Raw genomic sequence first — 15,513 nt, 5'->3', positions numbered from 1 at the left:
AATGTTATCAGAATTTAGAGAACTGAGTCAATATTTTTTTCTACCAGATCCTTCAGCATTTTTGGAGATGGTAGATTTACTTTTTCACCTTGTTTTTATTTTGTTATGGGAGGAGGAAACTAGCTTTCCTATTTTCTCAGCCTCTACTTTGTTTCCTGGTATTGAAACAACTTTTCTTTGAACTAATTTGATTTCTTAAAAGGATCCACACTCATATACTTCCAAAAATATTTTTATATATATCCAGTGATGCTAAAAACTAATGTGGTAGTTTAATTTCCTAAATGTTAGTAATTTATTTTAAAACTTCAGAAACAAAGAGTACTGATTATATTACAATTTACATCATGTGCCTTAATGCACTTATCAGTCTTTTAAACTCAGTTTTAAATTAGCTCATTTAGCTAATTTCTGATTGAAATAGCAATCTGTATATAGTGGATGCTTTTAACTGATCTATATCTATCTCTGAGCAACAGAACAACTGATTAAATTGTTACAAATTCTCCATGCTTTGATGAATATGTTTCTAGATCCACATTTTTAACATAAAGTTTTTTTTTGATTTTCAGCCCCCCCAGATAATTTTGGCTGAAGTCCAACTTCACTGTAAAATTCCCATCCATACTGTATCCTTCAATTGTGATGATATAGAAGCCAATAAATTTTTGTATGATCTATCTACCACAACAGAGGGACGGTTTCATTATTACAACATTTATTTGAGTGATCCTGATACTCCAGAGTTTATTTTTGTGAGTATCTGAAAATCAATATATTTGCTGCTTCATGCTACTTTGGAAAGCCACATGACTTGCACTATTGTGATTTCATATTACAATAGATTACTAAAAAAAGAGAGTTAATTCTAGTCAGATTTGACATGATACGAAAGCAATAATATGATTGTTTTGCTTGTAAAATTTTTCTAGACAACAACAAAAAAAAGCTAAATATAATGCAAATTACATTTGTAGTGCTACTGTTGCAAACACATTCTCCCTCTCCTGATGCCCCCCTCTTGAAAACTAAAACGTAAAAGTAAAACATGTCGACCAAATCAGCTCTGGAAGGAACAAGTGATCTCCACTGTTTCAGAAATAAGTTACTGTTTAAAATGAAAGCATGGTTTGTATCCTGTTAATAAATGAGAGAATGCAGAGCTGAATTTGAATGATAATGATTCTATGGATTTTTGTTACAAGTTTGTTCTGCAGTAGCTGCTTGGGAGAGATCTATAAGAAGTAAGATGACTAGAATAGCAATCATCTATCAAATGTGACTAAGCAGCTCAACAATCCCCAACAATCCCCAACAATCCCCAGGAAATTTCTGAATAGACTAACAGAAACACCCATTTGAAACATATTCTTGCTTTTAATTAAAATTAACACTCAGTGAATTGATTGCATAGATTTCAGAAATGGTGGTAGTTGAACCATGAGAACAGGACGCTACTGGGAAATTTGAACTTTACAGACACCAATTAAAATGAAGATGTGAAAATAATCCAGCTCTTGAAAAATGTCAGTGTACTGGGCAATTTCAGTGGTTCTGCTGGTGTGGACTGTGGGACACTTCATTGGAAAAATGAGGGCCAGAGTCTGTGTTGTACATCTCCAGACTTGGACATGGGAGCCTGTGGTCCTGTGGGAGCTGTACAGGGATCATTGTTGGAATTTCCTTCCTGTTTCCTCCTCTAGCCTAAATGATTCTTAGTCAGTTCCAGTGTTCACATGAAGAGTATGTTTTTTGCTTCCCTGGGCCTGGGACAGTATGTGATACAGCTGAGATCTGTAGAATAACAGGCTATACCTTGTAATGTACATATCTTGCATTGTATTTGATTTATTTGCTTATTTTCTTGCTTGCTTGAAATGAGTGGAACTAGTGACCTCATTCAGAAATACAGCTGTTCATATCTCAAGGGGAACTGGCTAGTTAGGGAATGCTTGCCATTTTCCTAGAAAGGAAGAATAATTTGAAAGGCTATAATACCAAGCACAAGAGCCTACCTGAAAAAGTATACAAAATTTGGAAGCTGTCCTGAATCATTGTTCAGAATTATTATCAGAACTTGCATCATTTCAGTTCAGAAATGAAACATATTTTGGAGTAATTGTACTAAAACATTTGATTTTCTCTTTGTTAGAATAAAGACATATATCTTTTGAAAAGAGAAATTGATCAAGGAGAGAAAGATCTAGAGAAAGTGAAGACCTTTCATGAGAAAAGTCTGATGATGAATTCTTATAGTGAAGAAAATTATCCAGAGAATAAGTATGTCCTCATTGTGCTATTATGTTAATGATAGGTCTGAACTATCTCTTACATTTTTCCTTTTTAAAAGACGGTTGTTGCTTTCTTACTCTCAGGGGTTTTTAACAGCCAAGTAATGGAAAAGAAAAATCTGGAAAAATTAACTAATACTGTGATGCCTGAAACAAAATTATCTCAAATATACCAATAGTCTCAACATATTACAAATAATTAAAGCAAAGAGGGGAAATTATTTTTTGTCTCCAACACATGGTAAAATTGGTCCCTCTGACCTAGAGAATTCATGAAAAATTATTGTCATCTAAGTAGAGCTGGCCTGATACCTCATGACTAAATGGCTGCTCACTGGAATATGCTGACTGAAACATGAATTATGTACAAATATACTTGTGTATTTATTTGTGCAGTGATACTAAAAGCATTAAAAATGCATTAAAAGAAATTATATTTCTAAGACAGAAATCTATTTAAAACAGTAAAATAATGAAAATAAAAATTATTACAAGTGGACAGTGATGTGTTATGATTTCATGTATGAAAGAGAAGATAGGATGTCCAGTATGAAAATATTTTTAAGTGCTTATATCAGAATTTGCATATTTTATGTTTTATTAATGCTGGGACATATATATATGTGTGTGTATATATATATGTGCATATGTATGTATGTGGCAGATATTCCCATTGCTGATGGTAGTTACTTGGCCCTGGGACTCAAAGTAGCTATTAGAGAGCATTCTGTTCTTATTCCAAATACATGGGTGTTATCTTAAAAGTAATGAACATATTTTAAATAAACTAAGAAATTGCATTTAAAAAATTAAAAAATCTAAGAATATTTTAACCTGCTTTGAACTCTCCTTTGAAATGCATATTAGTATAACAGAAAATATTTTGCACTGTTCAAAGCATTTGAAATCAGTGTTTAAATTGCCAGAAAACTTCAGCTTAGTGTTATTTAAACTGGTGTTATATATTTGCAGTAATTTCTTTTTGTCACTTACAAGCTGTAATCACAAGCAGACACACACTGTGTCCCTGTTTCTAAACACATTAAAGAGCTGAGTACTTCTCTTAGGAGCAGGCCATGCTGTGCTTCAGGAGAACCATCAGTGCCATCACACGAGCAAACCAGGCAAAGCACTGCTGCCAGTCCAGCCCAAAGAAAGAAAGCATTATATGCAGGTGAGACTCATATGAGCTGTAATTCTCAGCAGAATTCATTCACTAACTTGAAAAGATTCTGTTGCAAATAGCAAAAATCATCCCTTGTTTTGGGAACAAATTAATAGTTTGCTGACTTAAGTAATCATCATTTTGAAAATATATACTTCTCTTCATCTGCACTTCTCAGCCATCCTACTTATTTGGTGCAAACAGACAAACAAATGTCTTCTCATTTGTGCTTTGTCACAGGCACTGCCATGAAAAAGTAGCTATTTTAGCAGAAAGTTTTGAAAGCTTTGTAAACAGTTTTTTAACAGTAGATATTAAACCCTAATCTCTTTTTATTCTAAGTAAGTACATAATTGGCAAGAATGAAGAGGTGATCTATATTGTACCAATTACAGAATTATTTACACTAATGTTTCCCCTTACTACACCCATAATACTACATTTCTCCTGGAAGTGTTCTTTGTATGCAGTCTGAAACTGAATTTACCCAGCTAAAGTAAAATAAACCTCATCTTTGAGGAAAATACAAAGTACAACTTAGCGTTGAAGTAGTTTTCTGCTTGATGTATTGTGTAGGCAGTCCCTTAAAAACTGAATACCAAAGAGGAGCTCAAAAATCTCAGGCATGTATTTGAGCAGTAAGTTAGCTCTTCCTTTCTTTCTCTTTCAACAACTACAGATCAAACAAAGTCAAGTCTGCTGCAATTCCTGAACAGTGGTGTGAAATTTAGGGAAGAAAGCCCAGAGGAAGGAGTGTCTCCAGAGGAAAAGAGTCTTTCTGTCAAAAAGACTGTGAAATGTACAACCATTTTCAAAGGAAAGTTGACAGAACAAGAAGCTCTGACTGGGGAAGATGGTAACGTTTCTCCCATTACATTTATAACTAATGGTGCCTCATTTGAGGCAAAACTGTGCAGATCTGCAGTACAAAGAAATGAAACTCAACAGAGATACAGAGTTGGACATGAAGTTGGGTATTGTGACAGTGTCCTTACAGCTGGGGCCAGACTCCTGCCAGTTCTTCAACTAGCTGTTTACAACCGGGTTTCAATGGGGCTTAGAAATACATCCAGATAGTATTAATTTCTTTCAGTAATTAGTCCAAGTCTGAATTTTATCATGCATCTTCTAAGTAAATCTAAAACCTTACCTATGACAGTTGAAGATGTTTGACTTTTTACATTTCAGCATCTTATGTTTAGTTTTTTATATATCTTTTATAGAGATTTTCATAGTGGTGTACCTTAAATTAGCTACTCCTGGCCATCTCATTAGTGGTAGTACTTGGTGTTACATCTTGACTTGGGAAATAAGCTGGTTAATCTTTGATCTTGGTCAAAAATAAATAAACTGAAACAAATTCCAGTTTAAAAAACAAATTGCCTTCCTATTTTATAAATTTCTTCTCTGGCTGATTAGGGCTCATGAGGCATATAGTAGCACTGTTACTATTGATCATGCACCAGGAAGGCGAGGACACTAAAACTAATTTTCACTGATTAATTTAGCAGCTGAAATGTTGTACAGTTGTTGTGCATGATGCTGCTTGTAGGCTCAATTAAAAAAAATGATGCTATTATATGGCAACTAATTTAGGCATACTTTTGTGTGCACAAAACCTCTGAGATAACAAAATGCAAATGTTTTCTCTTAGATCTGGAAATGCAGACTGTGAAAGGGGCATCTGAAAGGTATGTGTGTGCATATATAAAGGCACAACAAAATTTACAGTTTACATATTTTCTTCAGTCATTTCAAACCTTTCAAATGTGCTTTACCTTGAGCTACATCTCACAGTCTCTCTTTTCTAGCTCTCTAGATGTCTCTTCAGCTCTTTGGTTAAAGACCCATGGCTTGGCTGCTAGGCGACTCACCATCATGGATGCCATAGCTCCTACAACTGTCCTTCACAGTACAAAATACATCCCAGTTCTGGACAAGCATGTAGTTTCTAAAGTATTTGATAAGGTAAAATTCCTATACTGTTTGAAAGCTAGAACAAAATTTGACAGTGATTTCAAAAGGATTTTTAAAATTAATCTCTAATGTCATAATAACATTTTCTCATATTGTAGATTGTTGATGTACCCTAAATTTGTCATGCATATCTGAATGTTCATTCATGCATCAGTAAGAAGATAAAACTGATAGTTAGTAGTATGTCTTGCATGCTTTACCCTTAAGTTCTTTCACAGTTACCAGCTGATGTCAGTGTGCAGCCATTGGGTGTTTGGCAATTTCTTAAGCGTTGCATCCTCCACTAATATTTATTAATTCACTGGAGGATGTCTATTATTCCATAAAATCATCTGGAAAAGGGTACTGGTGCACACTTTGTGGATTTGTGCATTCTCAACTTTTACATGGGACTGCTAAGATATTTTGAAAAGTATTGTCATTCAGGAATTAAAATTAGATTTTGAGAGCTGTAAGGCAGTTGTAAGATTATATAAAATTGTGGGGGAATTTTGTGTCATAAAGTTTAAATTGCTATTCCACTTACAGGAAATCCATTTCATGGCAAATTCCTGTAATTTTTCTTGTGTGATGCATCCTGCCAAACGATGCAGGATGCATCACACAAGAAAAATTAGAGGAATTTGCCATGAATATGCTGCAACTCATTTCAATTAATACAAACTATTTCTTTAAACAATGCTCAAGGAAAAGCTAAGCTTTTTTTTAAATAATAATGAAAGAAAAAGGGATTTGTAATAGAATGCGCTATAGAACTGAGTAAAAGATTTATACCAAATGTACACAATTTTACATTTTAAAGTATTCATGCTTGTTTTTTAAATTTAGGAATGGGAATTTTTGCTAAAACATGCAGACTGTAGAAGAAAAACCAGTTCCTCTCTTTGGTAAAACCAGTTCCTCTCTTTTGGTAAAACCAAGTCAAAATCAAGATCTGTAAGGATTTTTTTTAAAGTGTGATTTTTTAAAAATAGAATTAAAAGATGTCTTTTTGTATAAGAACATTTTAAGGTACATTTTAACATTTCAGATGTAAAATAGCCATTTTTTCAAAAGAATTCAAAGAATTCAGACATTTAATAGTTACAAAACTGTGCAAAACAATCTACCATAAATGTCAAACAAAGACATTGGGAATTGCACAAAACTCTTACATCTCCTTTGTGAGCAGTCACTTCTTTTTCTATCTTCTTCTGAATATATCTGAAAGGTCCTCTTTCTTCCATGTTTCTCAATGAAAAGCCCTTTGAGTCCTTTACAGACAACCATTGCAAAAAAATAAAGCAGTCTGTAAAACAGTCTGTCTTTGAAAGTAGCCTAAATTGTGATTCAGCAAGTGCTGTGTACAAGTAGTTTTTAATAGCAATTAATAGGAAATCCTGGTAGTCTAGTTCAGGACTGAATTAAGTTCAGTGTTATTTGAATTGACAGGTACTGTACAGAATCCGAACAGCGATCCATGGGCTTTCTTTCGATTCAGGGATGTAAAGGCAAAATAATAATTTTTGTAATTTCTTCATACCTACTAATCTCCATTAGTTGTAATAAGACACTCAGTTTCTCAGGCAGCGGAGAATTATTTTTCTATGTGTAAAGGAATGGGTTTTTCTGGATTTGAAGCTGAGTATGGAAAAGAAAAAGAAGGTCGAGGGTTGCACACAAGGTGAAAGCAGTAGAATTTTTGATCTACAGAACCCACTTAACCTCAAGCTTCAAGCCAGCATATCAAGAAAATAGGGTGAGACTAGACAGTGAGCTTGAATGGAAGACTTTCAGGATCTTGATTATTCCAGTACTTCAGAAGATTCCACTGAAGATAATAAATGTACAGATAATTTTGCATTCTTCCTTCTGAGATCCTGGATTTCTTGGTGTGGAATGCAGACATCCTTGTTTGCTTTTCAGGGGATCGTATAATTTTTTTTTTTGGCCTTTGCTGGCAGTGGTGATGGAATAAGTATGAACAGTTTTCTTATCTTGGAGATGCAGCAAGAAAAAGGTTTCCATGACAACTGTTCATTAACAAAAGTCTGACCTGTTGTTTTCAGTTCTGTGCTATCTGTCAGTTTCACCTGAGTTATCTCAAAGAGGTTAATGGATTAAACTACCCATCCAGGTTCATATTCAGAAAAAAATATAATGGCTTGGGAGCTTGTCCAAATTATGCCATGTTAATTCTGGGGGAAACCTTCCCTGTAGAATCATGTAAATTTATGTTACAGGCTGGGGCATCTAAGTACAGGTTTGCAAGTCATGAAGTTTTGACTCAGTGCTTTGCTCAAAAGAATTAGATTCAGCCAACAAAACCATCTTTCTTTGGTCTAAAATAAGAACATTTTTTATATGGTTATTGTGCTTTGGTTTTGTCTTTAAGATTTTGAAATTTGAGGTTTGAAATAAAAGCCATTTTTAAACAAGTGAATTCTTTTAGTGTAAAAGCTAAAGTATTTAATTTAGAAAATGGAAAAACATTTTGGCAATAAAAAAATTTCTGTGTGGTTTCTATCAGCTGAATCTGTAAAATTTCACTTGACTTCGTGAGCAGTTTTCATTGTTCTCAAATTATTCATAGTATTTCAAGTTTAGTATTTGCTAAGAACACATTCCATTCTGGTTTTTGTCTTCAAAAGTGTAATAATGTGTTCATGCTTGTCTGGTCCTTCTATTCTATACAAAATATTTTATGCATTGTATAAAATATTCATGTTGCAAATTATGCTGTTTGTACTTGAAATTCCTCTCAGAATTTGTCAGGCTATGTAGACGTGGGCTCCTACATGGTGAGGCCCTGCTGAACTTCTACAGTTTGAGTAACATCAAAGAAAACAATCATGGCATTACAGAACTTGAAGGGGTCATCACTTCCCTGCCTGTCAGCTTTCAGACTTCACCTGGAAATAACAAGTAGCCAGACATCACTGCTCAGAATTATGGGCAGAGATTTACCTCATCTGTCTCCAGCAAGATGCTTTCACTGACATGTTCCCATTGTCTTTAGCTTCTAAGTGATTTTAAGATTAATTTCATATTAGGAGCTTTGATGTGGTCTGGCACTGATGTGACACAGATTTATTAATCAGAGAGACACTGTCCTTGGAAAGAGAGGGTGATATAAAGCCACACTGCTGCTCCTAAAAAATGATTTTTGTTGCGATTTGAAATTGATTCAAACACAAGTACAGCATTACTGAAAAATGTTCTCAGCTAAATAATTCTCTTTATTGTTCTATTTCCTGATAGTTTGTCTTATTCCCCCAACAGGGGTTTTAGTTTAGTGTAAATTGAACCTCATCCATGTTTTTCTCATCTATATCCTGATCTCAGACAGGCACTTGGGAAAGATTCCCACTCAGTCATATGCGTTGAAGACAGTTAGGGGGAGAGTAACACTCTCTTTCCTCTGCAGTTTCTTCCTTGGATTTTTTTTTTTTGTTTATATTCAGCATCAAGACATTGATATGAAAAACAGCTATTTGTTTACAAACTACTGAATAATTTAAGGGGCTGAAAGATGGTGGGACTTTGGACTGAGAGTTTGGAAGGCGTCTTTCCTCCTCTTTAATCATCCATTTCTAACTTTTTCTCTGCTTTTTGAAGATCTACTTGCAGTGGTATTAATTTTTTTTTTATAATGAAGCTGAGTTATGTAGGTGTTGTATTGGGAGATTTGAAAAATATTAAAGTTCCTGATTCTGATGAACCTGAGCAGGTTCCTAAATAGTCCAGACAAGTTTTGGTGACCAATGTCCACCTTGTTTGTTCTTTGGTGATCAGTTTGATGGTGAGAAATACCTCTCTACAGCTTTACTACTCTAATTCCTTGCAAAAGAAAGTCCTCCAGAAAAAGAGCATTAAATACATTTAAATATCTACTCTCACACCTGTATGCTACAATGAGATGCTAGAAAGTATGAGAGTGTTTTAAGGCAGTAAAACATGGAATATGGTCATACACTAGACATACTTGTTTCCTTCTGACTTACATTATTGGAGCGAGTTGTTTGACAGTACTGATTTACTTAGAATTAATTAATAGTTAGGAATCTTAATTTGTAACTTCTTCATAATGAGATTGTTTTATTTTAGAAGAAATGGCTGGAAACTGTGTCTTAATTCTGACATTTGTGGTGCTTAGATTTTTCTTTCTGCAGCTTCCAGTGTTCCTTCTGGCTGTTCTGAGCCTTGGCATTCAGTCATTCATAAATTTGTATGATAAATGATATCTGTGTCTTTTATTATATGATAGATGTTACCATTGGCCCATGTTAGCAGTGACAAGAAGGAGATTGCACTAATTAATCCTTGGGCAGTGAATCTTGATGCCTATAAAAAGAAGCTGGAACAAGCAATTATATCCTATGAGAGGCAAGTCTACTCACCAGAAATTTATTATGGTTGCAGTCATAATTTTTTCTCAGGTACTCAGTATTTCCTCACACATACTTTGCTCAATATTGATAATTCTGCATGTTGACACACTTTAATCCACCATCAACATTTAGGAGAAATTTTATTTTCTTTAAAAAGATTAAAGCAGAATGTAAAAACAGATAATAAGCAAGGAGATAAATAACAACATGTTGCTCATATTATGATTTTTCAGTAACAAAAGCAAAATTCTTTTACTTTTTGGGAGCAAACCTGAAACCAGTCATCCCTCAGGAGGAATTTGGCCATAAACATACATTGCTAGCCAGACTTGTAACTTAAAACTAAGCTCCTATATAAACAGGCTGATACCTAAATTAAGCACCTGTTTTTTGCTGCCAGCTCCCTATCACCCAGCTATGCATGCACAAATATAACTGAGACACTAGTAAGAAACTGACAATTTAAATTTGGTGATTTTTTTTTGAGAGGCATATATATGTATTGTACTTTTAAATTAAGTGTTAGTAAAAACACAACAGAAGTAAAGAGGAAAAAGGCATTAGATCTCCAAACTACTTGTTTCTATGATCTAACTTTGTGCAATTTTTTTTTAAAAATAATGCAGTTGATTAAAGTGTAATTCAGTAATCATATGAGAGCTTTGACTTGAATTATTTTAATAAATATTTTTAGGCTGTATTCTAACAACATTTACAAATGTAATTATTTTATATGACCAAAACCCCCTTGATGACAAGTGTTTAGTCCTTGGTTTTTGATTAATTCCACAGGGCATCTTTAAGGTTTGAGATTATTTTCCTTGTTAGCTATATGATTATACCAGTTCTTTCTAAAGCATGTTATAGCCTTCTTTTTCAATCCTATTATCCTAGATGGATCTTTTGTGATAAAATCAAGAAATTTGATTTGGAAATGCTCTTGATATGTCTAGTATTAATGGAGTTCTGTGATTAAAAGTCTCTTGTTTTCTTTTTTCTGTCACTTTGAGAACACTCTTGTTACCAGGCTGATGAAGAATTAATAGAAATTGATTTGTCACTCATTTTAATAGAAGGTTCAAGTTTATTTGTGATGGTGAATTCTGAAAAAAATTCAAATTTTTCATTGCTGTGCCATACCATTGAATGTTTTACATTTACTGACTTTGATTTTAAGGGAAAGAAAATAGTTTTCTGGTTAAACTCTGATAGCATTGCCACAGTCTCCCTAAGACTTTGATGATAAGGATTACTGTTTACTTCTGTTGACCAACAGAGATCAATGAATCAGTGTATTTACAATAGTAAGATTGAGTTCCTGCTTCCATGAAAAAGAGGTATAGAAGACAAATCTCCCTGAAGATCCTTATAATTGGCAAAAAATGCAAAAAAAAAAACCTCTTTGCTTTTTCTCTACCTGTAAAACAGCAAGCCAATTTCTATAACCAACCAGTTTTAATTTTCAACTATTTCATAAATATACCTTGTCTTCAAAAACGTATAGATGATATGGAGTAATACTAAATTTTTTTTTAATCTGGATGTCACAGCCCTTTTCTGGTAACTGAATTTCCAAAAGCTGCACTTCAGCTTTGTAAATAGTTGTTGGTCACAAATTTATTCTGACATATGTAGATGAAAAAATACATCAGAGCTTCCAGGTTTTAAGCACAGAAACAAACATGCCAGTATTTGCCCCATATGCAGATTGATTTTAGCAACAGATTTAGAGGGAGAAAAGTGGCAAGGGTGGAATTTTTGTGGTCTGACAAAGAGAATATACAGTATTAAAGGAGAAAAACACTGAAAGCTTCATAATGTGTATGATTTTGTAGAGCCAGAAGCTTTTATAACCAACTGTTATGGGTGTGCAGATTTAGAAGGATGAAATAGGCATTGAAGCATGCTGAGACTGTATATTGGGAATGAACTAAGTATTCTTAAAATGCTGGGATTTAGTTTCTGGTAGATAAAATGAATCATCAAGAATTTAGAATTCAGAATCTGTTGTTAATGTGCTTTTTTTTTTTTTTGTACATGCACCCGTAAATCTGGCAAGACTACTTGAAGTTAGTTAGGTTACAATCTGAATTTTTCCTAGCAATGAATTTGTTCTCGTATCCAAAGGAAATTCAGAAATTTTTTCTAGAATTACAGTAATTAGGATCATCAGTAAGGTTTATTTCTATAGCTGAAATACAGTAATTGAGTGATGGCTTGTTTGGGATGTTAAGCTAGATGATCTTGTAAGAGTTTAAAATTTCTGTCTTAAAAAGCAAAAGCAGAAAGTTTAGTGATGCTTTTAAAAAATTTCAGACCTGCATTGCTTTGGGATAATCACTTCTGTTTTCCTGTCAGTAGTTTGTTTTCATAGCCAGAGTTTAATGAATTAGAAACTTGAATGGCACAACTGAGGGATAATCTTAGCAGGGAAAAAAATTAGAAATTAGCATGACTACATTCAGACTACATTTTCTGAAAATGTTTAATTGGAGGAACTGTGCATCTTAACTGGCATTTAATCAGTTTTGTTATTTGATTTAACTTGCTGGTGCTGAAGACAACCATCCATAGAAAATCCTGGCAGGAAGCAGCAGTGATTGCCATTAAACCTTCTATGACCCCGAAACAGTCATGCTGTTATTTGATGGAAGATACTGCCTTCCCATCTTCTTTTTGCAGTTGATAATTTCATAGCTGAATGATAAGGATACAATTTGATGATACAGTGTGCTTGGAATACAAATCAGTGCAGATATCTTAAGAAACTGTGTTTATTTGCTAGTTTTGAGATGATCAGCTGCACAAGGAACTGCATTCCCTCAAAAACTGCTTTCCTTTCTTTAATAGGCGCCTGAACTTAGTTATTTGGAGAGCACTTTCTCAGGAGGAAAGAGACAAGTAAGCTATCACTTTTAGTTTTCTAATGTACCTCTGAAGGTCATAAATATTTGGTGGATTGTTATCACTATTTCTATAACCAACCAGTTTTAATTTTCAACTATTTCATAAATATACCTTGTTTTCAAAAATGTATAGATGATATGGAGTAATACTAAATTCTGGACCTCCTTTTTGTGGTGCTGATTATTTTTAAAAGAAAGGACTTACATTCCATTTGAATTTTGCTTCTGTATCCTTTATCAGTGTCAAATGCAGGGCCTTGAGAGGGCAGTGTGTCATTGCTTTTGACATCAAAGTAAATCTTCTCTCATCCTGTAAAGAGCTCTCTAGTGGCTGGTTTGTTAAGGGGTAATAAGCACCTTAAAAGCATGTGCTGGAGCTGTATATCACTCTGGAAGTTTGTACTATGTTAGCCTATTTTTTTCTATTGATTTAGAAAAGTAATTGCTGTATAAACATCAGTGAAGTTAGCATCTGTTTGTGCCAGAGAATAAGGCAAAGATCAATTAATGAAAGCTGAATGTGCCTGAAATAGTTCTTCTCAGAAAAATGGGAATGAAAACTAGAATGCTTTTAAGGAGATATAAGCTAATGAGTAAAAAACCTAGTTTTATAATTTATAAGGAGAACTAAAACCTCATTCTGGTGCAAAGAGGAAATGAAGACTGTTAAACAAAACAGTATGTAATAAAAAAAAAAGGAAATAGTTGTCTCTTGATAGACAATGAGTTGCAAAATGTAAGAATTTGACAGGGTGTCATCCACAATGTTTAATTATTGATAACATATGGCCAATTATGCATGTAATGAAAAAAATGTCATAGCAATTGCACAGTCTATTGCTAGAGGAGCATATAAATCATTTTAGTATTGTGCATAGATATTAAAATGTTTGATTTATTTTTCAGAAATTATGTCTCAGCCACTTGAATTTCTCTGTAGCTGTGTTTCTATAAGATAGAGTTATACCAGGCATGATTGTTCCACCAAACACAGCAGTATCTGGATGAAATGCAAGAACTTGTAGCATACAGAAGATAAATTGGGCAAATCTGATTCTTTATTCTGCCCTCACAATTTGTGACTCTATCTGTAGAGCTTTTAAACTTTTTTTTACAACTTTTCCTATTTGTGATTGTTAATTTCTTTAAAAATATATATTTTTTAAGATTTGAAGAGGACGGGCCAGTCCCATATAGACAGCATAAAGAAACTTTGCTGGAGGCTTTAGAAAATTTGGGATGGCCAGTTTCCTATGAAGATGTAAAATTGTTAGAAGATGAGATATTGACAGCATTAACATATATACAACAAGCCTCTGATCTTCAGGAAGCTGTCAAAAAGGAAATTGAGAGAAGCTCAGTATCATACATAAGCAACAATAAAAAGGTAATACATGGGAAGGGATTTTTCCCCTTAGATATTCCTCTTCACTATGTACCTCTGGAATATTTTTTTTCCATTATCATAGGTGATAAAGTAGAATTGTAGCATGATGCTAAATAAAATGGATAGAGGAAAGAAGGTTTTTAAGAAGAGAGAAAACTTTCAATTACTTTGTTTAAATATTGGGGAAGTAGAAGTTCTGAAGCTTCAGAGACAGCCAGAAATTGAGTCCCTTAGAAGTAAATCACAGCAAAGGATCTTTCTCTGTGCAAAGGATCTATCTCTGCTGTAATGATATCAGGAAAGAGAAATAACAGATATATTAAAGGCAGTCTAGATTCAAGATTTGTTGTTGGGCTAACATCTGATAAACAGGAATAAAAGGTATTCTAATATTGGAGTAATTCACTGTGATCTTCCATGTTACATTTCTTGTAAAAAAATATAGAGAGAAGAGGTGGGATTCAGCTTCATTTTTGTACACTACAATTTAACTGTCTCTAAAATGTGGGAATATGTGAACTGGTGGGCAATATCACAGCATTGTGAACTGAGTCAGTGACATCTGGAGCTCATTCTGAAGTGGACACCCACTTTTGGCTAGGCAGAGAGGCTTATTTTCTCTCTCCATTTCATTAATACATTAGTCTAGCATTAATACTTTAGTCTAGCTACTCTGAAACTGCAGTTGAAATTAGTGGTTATATATATATATATATATATATATATATATATATATGTGTGTGTGTGTTTTCTGTAGTTTTTGAGTTTTTAAAGACTGCACATTTGAAAGCATTTTAATGTCTTCTTAAAACAGATGATCTTGATTCATTTCACATTAGTTTGAAAATATTACATTGCTATTGGAGCTATTTTGATTATTGATTTACCTATGCTGTATAATGTCCCAATACAAGAGCAGCAGAAACATGTTTATGTTTCATTTGTTGAGTGTAATTTTACTGTTGCTTGGAACAACCAGTGGGTGCTCTCAGACATGATGTGATTAACATTGTGCAATCACTTATCCTGAGTCAACCTGCTTTAGGAGTCTAATCAGAGCAGCATCTTCAGTAATTGCTAATCTGCAACTGAAAGGCTTCAGGAGTGAGAGGCAGAAATGCAGATGTAATTAGAATTCTGTTTATGTAGCAGAAAAACAATGGGGGAAAAAAGAAGAAAAATGGGAAGGCTTTAAAAAGTTTTGTTGAAGGTTTTGGCAACTGTGGTGTCTGCCCACAAAATGGGTCTAGAGAAATAAACTGCCAACTGAAATACGTTACAGCTAGGAAATAGCTGATATGGCACTGAATGAAAACTGTCATTGTGACATCATAGAAAAAAATCACAATTATCCTGAAACTACTCAACAAAGCAGACTTTTAAATTTCCTGATGATTTTTTTACTAAATTTTAAATA

General features: G+C 33.8%; 1 protein-coding gene across 1 annotated transcript in view; it reads left to right on the top strand.

Moving 5' to 3' along the window:
- Positions 1-15,513, top strand: part of VWA3B (von Willebrand factor A domain containing 3B) — a 59,606-nt gene that overhangs the window by 33,580 nt on the left and 10,513 nt on the right. Inside the window, 9 exon segments of the mRNA XM_066545206.1 lie at positions 573-755; positions 2,153-2,280; positions 3,359-3,465; positions 4,136-4,312; positions 5,111-5,147; positions 5,268-5,424; positions 9,680-9,798; positions 12,654-12,704; positions 13,877-14,096. Coding sequence (XP_066401303.1) covers positions 573-755; positions 2,153-2,280; positions 3,359-3,465; positions 4,136-4,312; positions 5,111-5,147; positions 5,268-5,424; positions 9,680-9,798; positions 12,654-12,704; positions 13,877-14,096 — 1,179 coding nt within the window.

Source organism: Molothrus aeneus, chromosome 2, assembly GCF_037042795.1.
Source record: "Molothrus aeneus isolate 106 chromosome 2, BPBGC_Maene_1.0, whole genome shotgun sequence".
NCBI lineage: Eukaryota > Metazoa > Chordata > Aves > Passeriformes > Icteridae > Molothrus > Molothrus aeneus.
Note: the sequence above shows the minus strand (reverse complement) of the source record. Positions and strands in the feature narration are given on the sequence as shown.